Source organism: Colobus angolensis, unplaced genomic scaffold (assembly GCF_000951035.1).
Source record: "Colobus angolensis palliatus isolate OR3802 unplaced genomic scaffold, Cang.pa_1.0 Scaffold58, whole genome shotgun sequence".
In the NCBI taxonomy this organism is placed as follows: domain Eukaryota; kingdom Metazoa; phylum Chordata; class Mammalia; order Primates; family Cercopithecidae; genus Colobus; species Colobus angolensis.
The window spans coordinates 12,780,222-12,800,530 of record NW_012119376.1 but is presented as its reverse complement, the minus strand read 5'-3'; the positions used below and the strand labels follow the sequence as shown (position 1 = coordinate 12,800,530).

At 38.3% G+C, this 20,309-nt stretch overlaps 1 protein-coding gene across 1 annotated transcript; it reads right to left on the bottom strand.

Moving 5' to 3' along the window:
• Positions 1 to 321: 321 nt before the first annotated feature.
• On the bottom strand, positions 322 to 7,413 carry LOC105526215 (trace amine-associated receptor 2-like). The gene is given in 3 exon segments (XM_011962150.1): positions 322 to 601; positions 604 to 1,318; positions 7,362 to 7,413. Coding segments are annotated over 2 exon segments (918 nt in total). The 5' UTR covers positions 1,244 to 1,318; positions 7,362 to 7,413; the 3' UTR covers positions 322 to 323.
• Between the last annotated feature and the right edge of the window lie 12,896 nt (positions 7,414 to 20,309).

Sequence of the window (20,309 nt, the reverse complement as noted above, 5' to 3'; positions counted from 1 at the left end):
TGTTTTGACCCCTTTTGAACAGTATAAAAGCTTTTGTGTGTCCTCTTTGTTCCATCTCTGGCTTTCCCCCATGTTCTCTTTACTTTTCTAATTTTCTTTCTTTTTTCTCTACCAGGAAGTAGTGGATGTGTAAAGAATTCTGAAAACTATTGGAGGAATTTTAGGCTCAAAGAGAAGCTTCCATTTTTTTATTCTCATCTTAGAAACCAAGAGCTTTCTATGGCAGCTAAAATAATACACACATGCACAAAAACACACATTTTAAACAACTTCATTCTTCTAAATTCTAGTTTTTTGCTTCAATTTATTCATGCAGAATAAGTCTACTCATTTTCTTTTTGTATACACAAATTAGTATTATGGAAATGTGAGCTGAAAGTTTTACCTAGCAAAATGCACTTCAGTGCTCTGCGAAACCAGGGATAGAAGAAACCATATATTAACGGATTACATGTGGAGTTAAAATAGCCAAACCACGTCAAGGCATCAAACAAAATCACAGGAGTAGAGAAGTTCAAAAAGGGATCCAATAAAATTGTGAAGAAACAAGGAAACCAACATAATAAGAAAACTCCCATCACTATTCCTAAAGTTTTGGTAGCTTTTTGTCTTTCTTCACTTGATTATTTTGATTTTCTGGCAAGTTATTGATGGCATGAGCATGTTTTCTGGATACTGCAAAAATTTTGCCATAAATCCCCACCATCATAGACCCAGGAGTGAAGAAACCTGCCATAAACAAGGTGGTCCCCCATAGCTTGTTGAACATCACTGAGCAGGAACTGGAACAAGCAACCAAGATGTCATAACCCTCTATTCCATCTGCATAGGACTCTGAGAAGACCACCCCAAAGGCAAGTGCTCCAGGGACTGACCAGCATAAAAGTAGCAAACTTTTAATGACTGGAGTAGTTATTTTGGTGGAATAACGTAATGGGTAAGAGATAGCATAAAATCCATCAATGGCCACTGAGCAAAGATGAAAAATGGATGTTATGCTAAGCATCAGGTCAAAACTATAATGAATCTTGCAAAATATAAGCCCAAAATACCAGCAGTTCTCCACCGATCTGATCATACTATATGGCATGATGGTGAATCCCAGGAGGAAATCAGTGATGGCCATGGAGAGGATGAGGAAGTTGGTTGGTGTGTGAAGCTGCTTGAAGTAGGAAATAGAAATTATCATGGCAAGATTGCCAAATATTGTGATGAATATGGCTCCTGCCATAAATGAATACATGGCCACTCGGACACCCAGAGACCTTTCATTTTCTGGGCAAGATCTATTTCCATACTCAGAGCAATTGAATGTTTCCTTCAAAAAAAAAGAACAGATAGAATTTTGTCAGAATATAAACATTCTATGGTTTATATATGCTTTTATAGAAAAACTCAAGAAAGGCAGAGAAGAATCAAGGAAGATGATTTATGCTGCAATATTACTCATGATCTTTCCCATTTACTTATTTTAACCTTTATTTGTAATTTTGTAAAATTATAACCCGATTGGCTTAAAAGATGGTTATTGACCAGGTGCAGTGGCTCACACCTGTAATCCCAGCACTTTGGGAGGCCGAGGTGGGGAGATTACCGAAGGTCAGGAGTTTGAGACCAGCCGGGCCAACATGGTGAAACACCATCTCTACTAAAAATACAGAAGTTAGCCAGGCGTGGTGGCACGTGCCTGTAATCCCATCTACTCGAGAGGCTGAGGCAGCAGAATCGCTGGAACCCAGGAGGTGGAGGTTGCAGTGAGATGAGATTGCACCACTGCCCTCCAGCTTAGGAGACAGAGAGAGACTCCATCTCAAAAAAAAAAAAAAAGATCATAATTTACTCCATACTTTCCTCTATACTACCAACATTTAGGAAGCTCTTACTTTATGCCAGGCTTTGAAATTTAAAAGAAGAAAAATCAAATTATTGAGCTAACTCTTACGTGTATAGGAAGAATAGATATCTATTAGACAATACGTGTACTTCTTCCTCCAAGGAGTTGGAAATATATAATGAGATTTGATTTGATTGTGATCTATTACCTGTGGGATCAGGAGGTTATTATTTGAAAACAATTTCAATCTTGTGTTCTATTATTTTCACTGTGTTTTGTTTTGTTTTATTCATACCAATGCTGTTTTCAGGGGGAAGAATCATTTAATGACCCCTAATTATCTGGTAGAGTCAATCTATAAGGCAAATCATGAGGTCTCAACAAGCATCGCATCAGCCAGTGCAGCTAAGTCAGAGGTGGGCGGAGACCAAAGCTGGACTACCCTCAGTTCTTTGTGAAGAGCAACTGCACCTCCTCAGAGCCCTGTGCAATGACAGCCTGACAAGTTGCCATGCGTAGGCCACACACAAGGCTATGAGCAGAGGGCTAGAGAGCAAGCAAGCTGTCTCCACTGCAAGAAAATTAAGCACATGCCCTCCTTGTGTTGGCCCAGAATGCTCATTTTACATATTAAAATCTGCATGTTATTCTTTCCATACATATTTGAAATGTCACTTATGCATGAGTTAGAATAATTTTCTTTTCAAGAAAGATGTTAGGGAAAAAAGAGCTGTCTATATGCAAAGCATAAATCTTAACATTGTGGAAATGCCTTTGGCCTTCAGTGACCTCACACATATCAGACCTTACCAGTTTCCAAGAGACAAACCAATAAATTCTCGGCCTCTATGATATAAGAGCACATCACAAACACAGTAAGACATTTTTCTTGAATGGCCACAATATGCAAGACACAAGGAAGGGGAGAAGAAAGCATGAAGATAAACCCTGCAGCAGAGATTCTAGAATGCAGCTGAAGAGACAAAGCACATCAACACTTAAAACCTACGTGATTTTGCACCACAGATGAAAGCAACAGTGGCGATTACCTGACCAAAAGGAGATCCGCGCAAAATGTACAATCAAAGATCAAAAATGGACAAGATCATTTCAGGCTGGGCTACACAGGAAAGTTCCAGCAAGGATATGACTTTGATCTGGGTCTCAATAGGTGAGTAGGGTTTGACCAGAAGAGAAAAAACCTGTTCTACACAGAAGGCAGGATGAAGAAAAGACACAAGACTGTATGTGTTCCACGACCTTCTAAAAGGAATTCTCAGGACCCCTAAAACACCACAGAGAAAATACGGGGTGGAGGGGAGAATAGAGTGAGAGAAGAAAGTGTTGCTAGTTCCGCTGTTGTACCTCAAGCCAGTGTTCTTAGCCAGCATTAGTCAAAAGAGATTTCTCACTTTGTTCTTAAATTTGGGTAATGATTTTTTTAATTAAAGTAATTAATTTAGTTACAAGAGAGTGAGTACAGATTTGAAATTAAAAACTTCCTCCAACTGATGCCAAGTGGCGACTCCAAGGCAGTTTTCTTGTCGTTATTCTTCCTCCTTGGGGGCCTTGTCCCCACTTGCAGAGAGCTAACGGCCTGATATATGACGGGACGTATTTGAGCAATAGAACTAAAGGTCTTTATACCCGCCACCTGGGTGATTGCATATCACAAAATAGAAACACTACCAAACTGCATTTTAGGTCTCTGCCGACACCCTAAATGCTGTTTACAGAAAGAGCTGACTTATTCGTGAAAGAGTTTCATCAGAACAGTTTTATCCAGATCTGTCTAAAATGTGTACAACCAATTATCAAACTATATTCATTTTTAGCAGCTGAAATGGGGGTTTCTAACCAAATACTGCATGCTCTCACTTATAAGTGGAAGCTAAATGATGAGAACTTATGAACACAAAGAAGGAAATGACAGCCACGGGGGTCTACTTGGGGCCGGAGTGGGGAGGAGGGCAGGAGGAGGGAGAAGAGCAGAAGAGATAACTATTGGGTACTGGGCTTAATATAGGGGTGATGAAATAATCTGTACACCAAACCCTCATGACACGAGTTTGCCTACGTAACAAACCTTCACATGTACTCCCTGAACCTAAAATAAAAGTTAAAAAACATAAAAATAAAAATTAAGAAACAGACACATTAAAAAGTAGGGGTTTCTAACATGCGCATAGAGCATTTTGCTCTTCCTAACATTGTGACAGAAAAAAAAAAAAAAGATAGCAAGAAAAATAAAAGAGAGGTGAGAGATTTCCCTCCTTCTTGGTACTAAGGTTTTTAGTTACTTGTCATTTGTTAGCCACCTACTGACCAGTTAGGCATCACCACAGAAGAAAATACTGAGAGAAAATGCAGTATTATCAAAAAGAAGAAAGGATTTCTGACCATCTTCAGTATGCTCATTAAAAAGCATAGGAAATCCAAAGCAAAATTTGTTGGTTTATTTTTAAATCAACTTACTTCTTAGAAAGTAAAGCAAAAAAAAAAAAAAAGAACAAAAACAACAACAAATAATGTCCTTTTAAAACACATTCAACATTCTTGTGCTAAAGGCAATTTCACAACAGTAATTTTTTTTCTTCTTTTACTTTAAGTTCTGGGATACATGTACAGAACGTGCAGGTCTATTGCATAGATATACATGTGCCATGGTGGTTTGCTGCATCTATCAACCCATCATCTAGCTTTTAAGACCCGCATGCATTAGGTATTTGTCCTAATGCTCTCCCTCCCCTTGCCCCCCACCCCCTGACAGGCCCCGGTGTGTGATGTTCCCCTCCCTGTGTCCATGTGTTCTCATTGTACAGCTCTCACTTACGAGTGAGAACATGTGGTGCTTGATTTTCTGTTCCAACAACAGTACATTTTAAGATTTAATTGCCTGCAAACTTCTTTGTGTTCCTGGCTTAATCACTTTGATATTATTAATCATCTTGCCATCCCACTTTTGTTAAAATCATGCTGAATCCTTCTAAGTCTAAAATCATAGGCTGCAGAGCTTGACTAATTTTCCTTTTAACCGTCAGAAATTTTAATTAGATAATTAGCTCTAAGTACTAAAGTTCTTTGAAACACATAATATGATGTCTACATTCACACTTGAATTCCTCATACACAGGCCACAAAGTATGGAGGGGTGTATCAGATGATTATTTGATGAATTCATCAAATAATAATTTTACTTCCATTCAAATATCACATCCCTCACAATTTATTTGGCATAGTTCCTTCATGTGACATCTATCATCAGCTTGAACCTTTCAAAAACCGTATCTTTCATATTTGTTGTCTAAGGAAAGCTAAATGTAAAAGCAGTATTTTAAAGGTTATAATTTTCAAAGGTCAGTTTTTCTATTTTTTAAACTTGTTAACGTAAGCATCTATAGATACACGGATTGCCGTAGAGTTAAATGGAAAGTCAGATCTTTTCGCCATTGCTGTTATGTTTCTAGAAGAAGCTCAGACACAAAGAAATAAAGATTTGTAACATAACGAATTGTTTGCCCATTCCGCTTATGAATAAACTTTATTCTACTAAATTGTTAAAATAAAAGTGTTTTCTGTATTCCCTGAGAAAGTGATCAAACTACAGAACCATGAGCACAATGATAAAGAGTGTTCTATTTTTTCTAAATTTTTTATTATTTGTTATTATTTTTTAAGGGGTAGGGAGGAGGAAGCAGAATTTTCTGACTTTTCTTATGTGATGTCTTTTCTTTTTGCCTAGTCTTTATATTTGATTACTGCTTCATTAGTAAATAAATATTCCTCTGCTTTAGTAACCACTTTTTTTTTTTTTTGAGACGGAGTCTCCCTCTGTAGCACAGGCTGGAGTGCAGTGGCATGATCTCAGCTCACTGCAACCTCCATTTCCCGGGTTCAAGTGATTCTCCTGCCTCAACCTCCTGAGTAGGTGGCACTACAGGCATGAGCCACCATGCCTGGCTAATTTTTGTATTTTTAGTAGAGACGGGGTTTCACCACGTTAGCCAGGATGGTCTCAATCTCCTGACCTCGTGATCCACCCACCTCAGCCTCCTAAAGTTCTGGAATTACAGGCGTGAGCCACCGCGCCCTGCTTAGTAACCACTTTTAAGACTTAATGGACTTCACTATGTCTTTCTGCCAGCTAATCATTATTTCTCATTTCCTTGAATTATTTTGCCCTTACCCAAGCTGTTGATTTCTTTTGATTATTCAATTTATATCAAATATTTAAAGTTAATGAATCTTAACGTATTAAATGGATGGTATAACATATAATATGAAGAGCCTTAGCACAATGCCTGATATATAGCATGCTATCAAAAGCTACTTTCTTTCCCTCCCTCCTTCCTTCCTTTTTTCCTTCCTTCAATGTTGTAAATAATCACCACGTTCAAGGACACATTTGACCAGAAAAGATTTCTCCTAAGAAAGAGAGGAAATGGGATTGTAAGGAAAAAGGCCAGGTAACTGTCTTAATACTTAATACTTAAGACAGTTATAAACAGTTAATAGTTAAGACAGTGATAGATCATTTGCTCAGCCACTTAGAAGGAGGTAACCTTTTCCAGGGTTCTAAATATTCTTCCCAGGAAACTTGTTACACTGCCAGAAGGCAGCATGTTATTTCGTTCACGTATTAAAATGACTGCCTTTTATTACAGATTCATATTAAGTCCTGCACCTTCCACAATCTTCCACATGCCTACACATTCTCTCTACACATGACCAAAATTCAAAAAGAAAGACCCAATGCACCAGCAATCGACAGCATTATTAGGATGGAAATTTACTCCTTAAGGAAACTTCAAGGAAGAGAAAACACAGATCTTTGTTTCATAATCCCTCATTTTCCACATACCTGTCTCACTGCAGAAGATTCCATTGTTAACTCCTTACTGAAGGAACTGTTTTCTTTGTTTCTTCTCTAACTACTGTTAATGTTTATATGGAACCAGAAGACCTAAACTATGTGAGTTGTGCTGATTTATAACTTAACAATTCGTCTTAAGGGTATTAAATGTGAAAGTGAAAAAAAAAAATGAAAACAAAATCCTTGTCATTCAAAAGTTTAACAGCTCAATGAGCTTAAACCACTCCTCCATCCTCCCAGGAGTCTCCGCTTACCTAAGTTTTTACCACCTACAGCATTTAAGACTCTAAGTCTCCTATTACATAAAACAATTCTGAGCCCTTGAGTTATGCAGGGTTCTAAGGAGCCTGATCTCAACCACACATGGATGGGATCTCTGGTTCAAGCAGAAAAATGGACATTTGTCCTCTATCATTTCAGAAAGATCTGACAGTCGCAGTCCATATTTTGTCTCACATGCTAATCACTGAGGGCTTACCCATTGCTTTCCTCATTTTTTCTTTGTATAAATGTGATTAAAAGAACACATCTCATCAACACTTTTAGATCTGGAGGAATTTAGCATAATTATTATCTTTGTAAATAATTCACGTGATTATACCAAAATCGTCTCAGATGCTGCTAGTTTAAATCTACTCATGTTTAAGGGCCTACCTTTTTTGTCTGTGTTCTTTTGGAATATGAAAGTTCATGTTGCTCTGATGGGACAGCCTTGGGAGGCAAGATACCCCAGATGTAGATGAAATATAACCCTGGTAGTTAGAAGAAACCAGGGTCCTGCTTGAATAAAAATTACAGTGCTCTGTGTGATCTTGGTCAGCTCTGCCGAGGGCTACTGCATGGGCGTGCAGATTGTGCAGTCATACGAGGAGCTGAGATTTGAAGAAGTCATGCTTAACTTAATGCTCTGATGTGATCTCTCGAAATTCTTAATAACTTTCTAACAGGGGGCTCTACATTTTCATTTTGTACCGGACCTCGTGAAAATATATAGCTAGTCCTGGCTGAACTTCCCTTAGTAGTTTTTTTTTTTTTTCTTTTTTAGAGACAAAGTCTTGTTCTGACACCCAAGCTGCAATGCACAGGCATGATCACAGCTCACTACAGCCTTGAACTTCTGAGTTCAAGCGAGCCTCCAGCCTCAGCCTGCCAAGTAGCTGGGACTACAGGTACATGCCCCACCACGCCTGGCTAGTAGCTCTTCTTGAAGAGGTGAAAGAGGAACAACAACAAAAAATCTCTTTTCATCTCGAAGCATATTCATAGTTACATTATGAATGAGATGAGATAAAATAATGACTTATATTATGAATAAGATGAGATCACATATATGAAAGTATTTTTAAAAGAAATCTTTATACCTATTAGCCAAAAGCGTAGAAATAGCAAAACACATTGCTACTCAAAAGTTGCCAGCAGGCCGGGCGTGGTGGCTCAAGCCTGTAATCCCAGCACTTTGGGAGACCAAGACGGGCCGATCACGAGGTCAGGAGATCGAGACCATCCTGGCTAACACGGTGAAAGCCAGTCTCTACTAAAAAATACAAAAAACTAGCTGGGCGAGGTGGCGGGTGCCTGTAGTCCCAGCTACTTGCTACTCGGGAGGCTGAGGCAGGAGAATGGTGTAAACCCGGGAGGCAGAGCTTGCAGTGAGCCGAGATCCAGGACAGACCGAGACTCCGTCTCAAAAAAAAAAAAAAAAGTTGCCAGCAACTTTTATTTCTTCTGGGAGAAACCAAAAGTCATTTTGAACAAATTTCCTGGGTTCTGTAAAGAATTACTTAAGTGTTCTCTTTTAATTATGTAGATGGGAGACAAGCAGGAGAGGAAGGTTAGAACTTAATGTGTGTTTTTAACACGCAAAAATGTGTTAATGTGGAGCAAAGAGAATGAGACTTGTCAAGCCCAGGAGTTCAAAATCAGCCTGGACAACATAATGAGACCTCATCTCTACAAAAAATTGAAAAAATTAGCTCGGGACAGACCATGACAAATGGCAGGAGGAGAACCAGGGATGAAAAGTTAAAATCAAAGCCCGGAAACAAACAATACACAGCTGAGCCTAAGAAAAGTCTTCAGAACCAGTGTCTCCAATCCTGAACACAAGATTTAAGAATAACAGCGCTGTAGTGATGCAAATGTAATGAGTACCAGCTCATTCCTTTTGGTTTTTTCTAAGCCCTCAGAAACCACAGCTTCCCCCCACAACCTGGTGTCTCCACATCATGGCAGTCGGAATGGCATCATCAGAGAGGGTGACCATCTATTTTCAACAGTGACACCTGCTGGCAGCCTGGGAAAACAGTCTTTGGATTCAGTCCCCAGAGAATATAACCAAAAGACAAGCCCCCAAGGGAAATGGGAAAAATGCAAATTAATTTGAATATTACAAAGAAATATGATCTTACTTGGTACCTTACGCTAAAGAAAAGGGGTATATCATGAACATAAGTTTCATAAGTTTTAATGAAACTCAGGTACAAAGAATTTGAATTAATTACAATAATTATGCCAATTATGTCTTGCTTTCCTTATGTGTTTGTTTCTAACAAAATGAACATACATGACTGTGAACTAGATTAACAATAGCTTGCATACATCTCTGTGGTACTTTCTGCCTATCACCTCAGGTACTCTCTTAACACCTCAGGTACTCTCTTAACACCTCAGGTACTCTCTTAACTTTTGTGCTTATCATTTTTGGTATTCATTTAATAGTTGTGTCGTGTATATGTATATAAGTAAATCAAAACATTGTTTGGCTTGTTTTTCGAACTCTTTATAAAATGGATATCATGTTGCCTTTTGGAATGTGTTTTACTGTCTTTTGGAATTTGTTTTGCTCTTATTTTTTCATTTAACTTTATACTACTTGTAGCTGCACTTCTTTCATTTCACTGCCATCTAACAAATCTTTTCTAACAATTGTTATTTTTTTAGTTTTTTAGCTACTATGAACAGTGCTATTTTGAAAATTCTAATGCAAGTCTCCTGGAGCATGTATATTCAAGAAATGTCCTGGGAAATATACATGAGAAAGTAATTGCAAAGTCAGAAGGAATATGAATACTCATCCTCACAAGACAAAACCAAATTGTGTTTCCAAATGGCTATGCTGATTTATATCCTCATAATCAACATATAGAAATTCTATTGACCTATATCCAATACATAGTATTCTCAAAGTTAAATTTGTGACAGCAATTTAACAAGTAAAACATAGTATTTTATTGCAGTCTTGATTTGCATTTTCCTGATTACCAGTGAGGTAGAAAATGTATTTACTGTCCTTATTTGTTTATCCTTCTGTGGAATTCTGTCATTTTTTTTTTTTTTTTTTTTTTGCCGATTTTTCTTTCCTCTTGGATTTATAGAAATTCCTTTTATGGCTGAGTACAGTGGCTCATGCCTATAATCCCAGAGCTTTGGAAGGCTGAGGCAGGAGCATCACTTGGGCCAAGGAGTTGGAAACCAACCTGGGGAACACAGTGAGAGCTTGTCTCTACAAAAAAAATTTTTTTTAAATTAGCTTGGCATGGTGGTGCATGCCTACAGCCCCAGCAGCTGTGAAGGTAAAGGGAGGAGGATCACTTGAACTGGGGAGGTTGAGACTGCAGTGAGCCATGATCACGCCACTGCACTCCAGCCTAGGTGACAGAGCGAGACTCTGTCTAAAAACAAAAAAAAAATTTCTTTTTATATTCTTAATAATAAACTTTTATTAGTCGCATATGTATCAAATACATTCTCCCAGTGGATAGCTGGCCTTTGCCTTTCAGGTATTTTTTGATAACCAAAAGTTGTTTCATATAGCTCAATTTTTCAATCTTTCATGGATTTTTTTTGTGTGTTTTTAATTTGAGAAATCTTTCACTACTTCAAAGTCAGAGAAATAATCATCTATATTTTCTACTGAAAATTTCAAACTTTTACTTTTAACATTTAACTTTTTAATTTGTCTGGAATTACGTGTGGTATGAAGTAAAGACAGAATTTAATTTTTTCATGTAAACCATTATTTGCAATTCCACTAATTGAGTAGACCTTCCTTTCTCCATGGATCATCCCTGCAGATATGTCATATATCAAAGTCCATAGCTGTCTTTTGAGCTCTCCATCTAATTTAAGTTACTAACTTGTATATTGTTGCACAAACTATATTGTCTTAGTTACCATAGCTTCATGCTGACTTTTATAATTAATAGACCAAGACTTCTTCTTTTTTTTCTTCTTCTTTTGTTCTCCTTGTCTTCCTCCTCTTCTTCTCTTCCTTTCCTCCTCATTCTTCTGAAGTGTCATGGTTATTTTTGAGTTTTAAGCACCTATATTAATTAGCCTTCTAAGTTTCATGAAACCTATGTTTAAATCTTGAGTGGATAGCATTAACATCTCTTCAGTATTAAGTCTTCCTCTCCATAAACTTGAACTAGCTTCACATTTATTTGGTCTTATGTAATACTCTTCAGTAAACTTTCTTAATAGTCTACAAGTAGGTCTTGTACATCTCTTGACAGCTTTATTTCTAGATACCTCATAATTTTTATTTACGACTTTTAAAAAAACATGTTCTATTTGCAGACATTCAATAGGATTTTTGTATGTTGGTCCACGCTGTATCCAGGCAACTTGCAGAGTTCTCCCATCATTAAAAAAATGTTATCTGTAGCTTCTTTTGGTTTCCATGTGGTCAATCATATCATCTGCAAATCATGATTATTTTATTTCTCCCTTTCCAATCCTTTAAGTCTTCAATTCTTTGTTCTTAATATATTGCACTGTTTAAGACTTCTGGAATGACGTTGATTGAGGAATAATTATAAAATGATGAAACTGCTTTTTAAAAAATTCATACCTCTTATGACATTTAAAAAGTCTTTCAGAGATGATATCTTAGTTCAGAACCTTTTGGGATTTTCTTTCTGCCAGTCTTTATTTCAGTCAAAAAAAAAAATTAACTTTTCTCATTGTATCTTATGACAATATATAGAAAACAAACATCACAGTTTATCCTCCAGTCAAATCACTGATACTTGGCTTGAAATGTTTCCTACTGTTTCTGAAATCCAATCCACATTAAAGATATTTTAAAACGTGTATTAACCATTTAAATCTGAATTAAGTAGAGTTAGTATTACCTAGGTCTGATAAAGACTTGTTAACTTCTCTGAATTATTAAAGCAGTCATTGTGAAAGCTTTTGTAGCCACTCAGATGTTCCTTATTGAGGTTTTTTGGGTATGCTCCTTGAGACTTCAGTAATGCAGTTTATGCTGCATTACTATACCCTGTTGCCACTTCATTTTTATCTGTGTCCTCCCCCACTCCAAATATACACTAATAAAGTAGATCTTAAATAAAAAAAATTATACCACAAAAATGAGGAAAATATGTGGGAAAAGGTAAGAAAGGAATCAAAGAAGAAAAAGAAGGAAGGAAAGAGGAAAGGGGGGAAAGATGCAAGAAAAGAAATAAGGAAGACCTGGAGGAAGAAAGATATGCATGACATGATTACCCTCAAAACTCACCAATGGCTTCCCTTCTTAAAAATGGAGATAAGGCTCTTACTTCGGCATAAAATCCTGAATGATCTGGCCCTCAGATATCTATCTGACCTCAATTCCTACAAGTCCTCTCATTGATACAAAAAAAATCAGATTTGATAGAAGAAGAAATATCTCCCTATAAGTTGTCTTAAGCATAGATCTAAAACATAAGAATAAAGAAAATTTGGAAGTAAAAGATTTAGAGAACATATACCAGAAAAATGTAAACCAAAGAAAGCATCTATACTCATGTTAATATCAGATAACAAATATGTTAAGGCCAAAAACATTACAAGTTAAAAGGATAAATAGTAAAAAAGAGTTTCATTTACCAAGAAGATATATTTCTAGATTTAATAACAAAGTTTCCAAATATTAGGTAAAAGTGACATCTACAAGAGAAAACAGACAAAATCTATATTTGTGGGAGATGTTTTGATATACATCTAGCAAAATTAATAGAATAAGTGGATTAGATATTAGTAAGATTTTTTTATTATTATACTTTAAGTTCTGGGATACATGTGCAGAATGAGCAGGTTTGTTACATGAATATACATGTGTCGTGGTGGTTTGCTGCACCCATCAACCCATCATCTACATTAGGTATTTCTCCTAATGCTATCCCTCCCCTTGACCTCACCCCCTGACAGGCCCTGGTGTGTGATGTTCCCCTCCATGTATCCATGTGTTCTCATTATTCAACTCCCACTTCTGAGTGAAAACATGTGGTGTTTGGTTTTCTGTTCCTGTATTAGTTTGCTGAGAATGATAGTTTCCAGCTTCATCCATGTCCCTGCAAAGGACATGAACTCATTCTTTTTTATGGCTACATAGTATTCCATGGTGTATATATGTCACATTTTCTTTATCCTGTCTATCACTGATGGGCATTTGGGTTGGTTCCAGGTTTTTGCTGTTGTGAATAGTGCTGCAATAAACATATGGGTGCATGTGTCTTTATAGTAGAATGATTTATAATCCTTTGTGTATATAACCAGTAGTGGGATTGCTGGGTCAAATGGTATTTCTAGTTCTAGATCCTTGAGGAATCGCCACACTGTCCTCCACAATGGTTGAACTAATTTATACTCCCCAAAACAGTGTAAAAGTGTTCCTATTTCTCCACATCCTCTCCAGCATCTGATGCTTCCTGACTTTTTAATGATCACCATTCTAGCTGGTGTGAGATGGTATCTCATTGTGGTTTTGATTTGCGCTTCTCTAATGACCAGTGATTATGAACTTTATTTCATGTCTGTTGAACACATAAATATCTGCTTTTGAGAAGTGTCTGTTCATAGTCTTTCCCACTTTTTGATGTTTTTTTTTTTTTTGTAAATTTGTTTCAGTTCCTTGTAGATTTTGGATATTAGTCCTTTGTCAGATGGATAGATTGCAAAATTTTTCTCCCATTCTGTAGGTTGCCTGTTCACTCTGATGATAGTCTCTTTTGCTGTACAGAAGCTCTTTAGTTTAACTAGATCCCATTCGTCAATTTTGGCTTTTATTACCATTGCTTTTGATGCTTTAGTCATGAAATCTTTCCTTGTGCCTATGTCCTGAATGGTATTGCCCAAGTTTTCTTCAAGGGTTTTATGGTTTTACATTTTATGTTTAAATATTTAATCCATCTTGAGTTACTTTTTGCATAAGGTGTAAGGAAGGGGTCCAGTTTCAGTTTTCTGCATATGGCTAGCCAGTTATCCCAACACCACTTACTAAATATGAAATCCTTACCCCATTGCTTGCTTTTGTTAGGTTTGTCAAAGATCAGATTATTTGTAGATGTGTTGTTATTTCTGAGGACTCAGTTCTGTTCCATTAGTCTATATATATCTATTTTGGTACCAGTACCATGCTGTTTTGGTTACTGTAGCCTTGGAGTATAGTTTGAAGTTAGGTAGCATGACGCCTCCAGCTTTGTTCTTTTTGCTTAGGATTGCCATGGCTCTGTGGGCTCTTTTTTGGTTCCATACGAAATTTAAAGTAGTTTTTTTCTAATTGTGTAAAGAAAGTCAGTGTTAGCTTGATGGGAATAGCATTTAATTTATAAATTATTTGGGGAATATGGCCAATTTGACGATATTGATTCTTCCTATCCAGGAGCATGGAATGTTTTTCCATTCGACTCTCTTATTTCCTTGAGCAGTAGTTTGTAGTTCTCCTTGAAGAGATCCTTCACATCCCTTGTAAGTTGGATTCCTAGGTACTTTATTCTCTTGGTAGCAATTGTGAATGGGAGTTCAGACATGATTTGGCTCTCTGTTTGTCTGTTATTGGTGTGTAGGAATGCTTATGATTTTTGCACATTGATTTTGTATCCTGAGACTTTGCTGAAGTTGCTTATCAGTTTCAGGAGATTTGGACTGAGACTATGGAGTTTTCTAAATGTATAATCATGTCATCTGCAAGTAGAGACAATGTGACTTCCTCTTTTCCTATTTGAATACCCTTTATTTCTTTCTCTTGCCTGATTGCCCTGGCCCAAACTTCCAGTACTATGTTGACTAGGAGTGGTGACAGAGGGCATCCTTGTCTTGTGCCAGTTTTCAAAGTAAATATTTCCAATTTTTGCCCACTCAGTATGATATCAGCTATGGGTTTGTCATACATAATTCTTAGTATTTTGAGATATGTTCCATCAATACCTAGTTTCTTGAGTGTTCTTAGCATGAAGGGGTGTTGAATTTTATCAAAGTCCTTTACATCTATTGAGATAATCATGTGATTTTTGTCATAGGTGCTGTTTATGTGATGGATTAAGTTTATTGATTTGCATATGTTGATTCATCCTTGCATCCCAGGGATGAAGACGACCTGATTGTAATGGATAAGGTTTTTGATGGGCTGCTGGATTCGGTTTGCCAGTATTTTATTAAGGATTTTCATATCGATGTTCATCAGAGATACTGGCCTGAAATTTTCTTTTTTTGTTGTGTCTCTGCCATGTTTCAATATCAGGATGATGCTGGCCTCATAAAATGAGTTAGGGAGGAGTCCTTCTTTTTTTATTGATTCAGAAAGAATCGTACCAGCTCCTCTTTCTACCTCTGTTAGAATTCACCTGTGAATCTGTCTGGACCTGGGCTTTTTTTGGTTGGTAGGTTATTAATTACTGCCTCAATTTCAGAACTTGTTATTGGTCTACTCAGGGATTCTATTTCTTCCTGGTTTAGTTTTGGGAGGGTGTGTGTGTGTGTCCAGGAATCTATTCAATTCTTCTAGATTTTCTAGTTTATTTGCATAGAGGTGTTTATAGTATTCTCTGTTGGTAGTTTGTATTTCTGTGGGATCACTGGTGATACCTCCTTTACCATTTTTTATTGTGTCTATTTGATTCCTCCCTCTTTTCTTTTTTATTAGTCTGGCTAGAGGTCTATTTTATCAATCTTTTCAAAAAACCACCTCCTGGATTCTTTGATTTTTTTGAAGGGTTTTTTGTGTCTCTATCTCCTTCAGTTCTTCTCTGATCTTAGTTATTTCTTGTCTTCTGCTAGCTTTTGAATTTGCTCTTGCTTCTCTAGTTATTTTAATTATGATGTTAGGGTGTTGATTTTAGATCTTTCTCACTTTCTCCTGTGGGCATTTAGTGCTATAAATTTCCCTCTAAACACTGCTTTAGCTGTGTCCCAGAGAATCTGGTGCATTGTGTCTTTGTTCTCATTGGTTTCAAAGAACTTATTTATTTCTGCCTTAATTTCATTATTTATCCATTAGTCATTCAGGAGCAGGTTGTTCAGTTTTCACATAGTTGTATGGTTTTGAGTGAGTTTCTTAATCCTGAGTTCTAATTTCATTGCACTGTGATCTGAGAGACTGTTCTGATTTATGTTGCTTTACATTTGCAGAAGAGTGTTTTACTTCATGTTACATGGTCAATTTTAGAATAAGTGTATGTGGTGCTAAGAAGAATGTACATTCTGTTGATTTGTGATGCAGAGTTCTGTATTAGGTCTGCTGGGTCCAGAGCTGAGTTCAAGTCCTGAATATCCTTGTTTGTTTTCTGTCTTGTTGATCTGTCTAATATTGATGGTGGGGTGTTAGAGTCTCCCACTATTATTGTGTGGGAGTCTAAGTCTCTTTGTAGGTCCCTAAGAACTTATTTTATGAATCTGGGTACTCCTGTATTGGGTGCATATGTATTTAGGATAGTTAGCTCTTCTTGTTTCATTGATCCCTTTACCAAAAGGTAATACCCTTCATTGTCTTTTTTGTTCTTTGTTGGTTTGAAATCTGTTTTATCAGAGATTAGGATTGCAACCACTGCTGTTTTTTTTTTTTTTTTTTTTTTGCTTGCTTTCCATTTGCTAGGTAAATATTCCTCCATCTTTTTATTTTGAGCCTATGTGTGTCTTTGCATGTGAGTTGTGTCTCCTGAATACAGCACACTGATGGTTCTTGACTCTTTATCCAATTTGTCAGTCTGTGCCTTTTAACTGGGGGCATTTAGCCCATTTACATTTAAGGTTAATATTGTTATGTTTGAATTCGACCCTGTTATCATGATGCTAGCTGGTTATTTTGCCCATTAGTTGATACAGTTTCTTCCCAGTATTGTTGGTCTTTATATTTTGGTATGTTTTTGCAGTGGCTGGTACCAGCTTTTTCTCTCCATGTTTAATGCTTCCTTCAGGAGCTCTCATACGGCAGTGCTGGTGGTGACAAATCTCTCAGCATTTGCTTGTCTGTAAAGGATTTTATTTCTCCTTTGCTTATGAAGCTTATTTTGACTGGATATGAAACTGTGGGTTGAACATTCTTTTCTTTAAGAAAGTTGAATATTGGCCCCCACTCTCTTCTGGCTTATAAGGTTCCTACAGAGAAATCTGCTGATGGGCTTCCCTTTGTTGGTAACCTGACCTTTCTCTCTTGATGCACTTAACATTTTTTTTATTTGTTTCAACCTTGGTGAATCTGACGATTATGTGTCTCAGGGTTGCTCTTCTCAAGGAGTGTCCTAATAGTGTTCTCTGTATTTCCTGAATTTGAATGTAGGTCTGTCTTGCTAGGTTAGGGAAGTTCTCCTGCATAATATCCTAAAGTGTGTTTTCCAACTTGGTTCCATTCTCCTCGTCACTTTCAGGTACACCAATCCAACATAGGTTTGGTCTTTTCACATAGTCCCATATTTCTTGGAGACTTTGTTTATTCCTTTTCATTCTTTTTTCTCTAATCTTGTCTTCATGCTTTATTTCATTAAGTTGATCTTCAATCTCTGATATCCTTTCTTCTGCTTGATTGATTCAGCTATCAATACTTGTTTATGTTTCATGAAGTTCTCATGCTGTATTTTACAGCTCCATCAGGTCATTTATGTTCTTCTCTAAATTGGTTATTCTAGTTAGCAGTTCTTGTAACCTTTTATCAAGGTTCTTAGCTTCCTTCCTTTGGGTTAGAACAAGCTCCTTTAGCTCGGAGGAGTTTGTTATTACCCACCTTCTAAACCTACTTCTGTCAATTCATCAAACTCATTCCCCATCCAGTTTTGTTCCCTTGCTGGTAAGGAGTTGCGATTCTTTGAAGGAGAGGAGGCATTCCAGTTTTTTGAATTTTCAGCCTTTTTGTGCTGGTTTTTCCTCATGTTCATGGATTTATCTACCTTTGATCTTTGATGCTGAGCACCTTTGGATGGGGTTTTTACTTGGGCATTCTTTCTGCTGATGTTGATGTTATTGCTTTCTGTTTGTTAGTTTTTCTTATAACAGTCAGGCCTCTTTTCTGCAAGTCTGCTTGAGTTTGCTGGGGGTGCGCTCCAGACCCTTTTGCCTGGGTATCACCAGCAGAGGCTGCAGAACAGCAAACATTGCTGCCTGCTCCTTTCTCTGGAAGCTTTGTCCCAGAGGGGCACTCACCAGATGCCAGCCAGAGCTCTCCTGTATGAGGTGTCTCAGTCAGGAAGCACCAGGTTCTGGGACCCACTTGAGGAAGCAGTCTGTCCCTTAGCAGAGGTCAAGTGCTGTGCTGGGAGATTCTTCAGAGCTGGCAGGTAGGAACGTTTAAGTCTGCTGAAGCTGTTCCCACAGCTGCCCCTTCCCCCAGGTGCTCTGTCCCAGGGAGATCGGAGTTTTATCTGTAAGCCTGTGACTGGGGCTGCTGCCTTTCTGTCAGAGATGTCCTGCCCAGAGAGGAGGAATCTAGAGAGGTAGGCTGACTACAGCAGTTTTGCAGTGCTGTGGTGGGCTCAGCCCAGCGCGAACTTCCCAATGGCTTTGTTTACACTGTGAGGGGAAAACAGCCTACTCAAGCCTCAGAAATGGCAGAAGCCCCTCCCCACACCAAGCTCGAGTGTCCCAGAACAACTTCAGACTGTGTGCTGCCAGCAAGAATTTCAAGCCAGTGGATCTTAGCTTGCTGGCCTCCATGGGGGTGGGACCCTCTGAGCAAGACCACTTGACTCCCTGGCTTCTGGCTTCAGCCCCCTATCCATGGGAGTGCACAGTTCTGTCTAGCTGGCGTTCCAGTGCCACTGGGATCCAAAAAACAAACAAACAAAAAACCCTCCTGCAACTAGCTTGGTGTCTGCCCCAACGGCCACCCAGTTTGTGCTTGAAACCCAGGGCCCTTGTGGTGTAGGCACCCGAGCAAATCTCCTGGTCTGCAGGTTGCAAAAACCATGGGAAAAGCATAGGATCTGGGCCAGATAGCACGGTCCCTCATGGCACCCTCCCTCACAGCTTCCCTTGGCTAGGGGGAGGAGTTCCCCTGACCCCTTGTGCTTCCTGAGTAAGGCGACGCCCCACCCTGCTTCAGTTCGCCCTCTGTGGGTTGCACCTGCTGTCTAACCAGTCCCAATGAGATGAACCAGGTACCTCAGTTGAAAATGCAGAAATCACCTGCCTTCTGCATTGGTCTCTCTGGGAGCCACAGACCAGAACTGTTCCTATTCAGCAATATTGCCCAGAACCGGCAAACATTAGTAAGATTTTTTTTTTTTTTTTCTTTAGAGACAGAGTCTCCCTCGTCACCCAGGCTGGAGTGCAGTGGCGGGATCTCGGCTCACTGCAAGCTCTGCCTCCCGGGTTCACGCCATTCTCCTGCCTCAGTCTCCAGAGCAGCTGGGACTACAGGCACCCACCACCATGCCCGGCTAATTTTTTGTATTTTTAGTAGGGATGGGGTTTCACCGTGTTAGCCAGGATGGTCTTGATCTCCTGACCTCGTGATCCACCCACCTCAGCCTCCCAAAGTGCTGGGATTACAGGCATGAGCCACTGCTCCCGGCCTTAAATTTTTTTTTTTTTTGAGACAGAATCTCGCTCTGTCCTTCAGGCTGGAGTGCAGTGGCGTGATTTTGGCTCACTGCAATCTCCGCTTCTGGGCTCACCCCATTCTCCTGCCTCAGCCTCCCGAGTAGCTGGGACTACAGGCACCCGCCACCACGCCCGGCTAACTTTTTTTTTGCATTTTTAGTAGAGACGGGGTTTCACCGTGTTAGCCAGGATGGTCTCGATCTCTTGACCTCGTGATCTGCCCGCGTAGGCCTCCCAAAGTGCTGAGATTACAGGTATGAGCCACAGCACCTGGCCTAGTAAGATTTTAAATAAGCTACATCTGAGCAAAATCTGTAAAACATTGTATGAAGCAACTGCTGGAAACACACATTTCGAGTGTAAACAAAACATTCACAAAATTGATAAAAATGTTGAAATATAAACTAAAGTCTCAACTAAAATCATTTATATCATGTTCTCTGAGCATGAAGCAAGAAGGTAAAAATAGGTCAACAAAAAGGTAACTAGAAATATTCCCTATCTGTGGATATAAAAAAACACATACTTCTAAACAATTCATTAACTAAAGAAAGAACCAAACATTAAATTAGATTTTACTTTGAACTGGAAAACAAATAATTTATTAAGGCTTGAAAAAGGCAGCCAAAGCAGAACTTTAGAGGGATAATTTTTCCCTCAAATTGCTCATGTTAGAAAAGAAAAAAGACTTAAAATTAACTCAATAATCATTCAAATTAAGAAGTTAGAAAAACAACAGTGTAGAACCCAAAGAAACAAGAGGAAAGAAGAGTTGGAGCAATGATTGACACAGAAAACCAACACAAT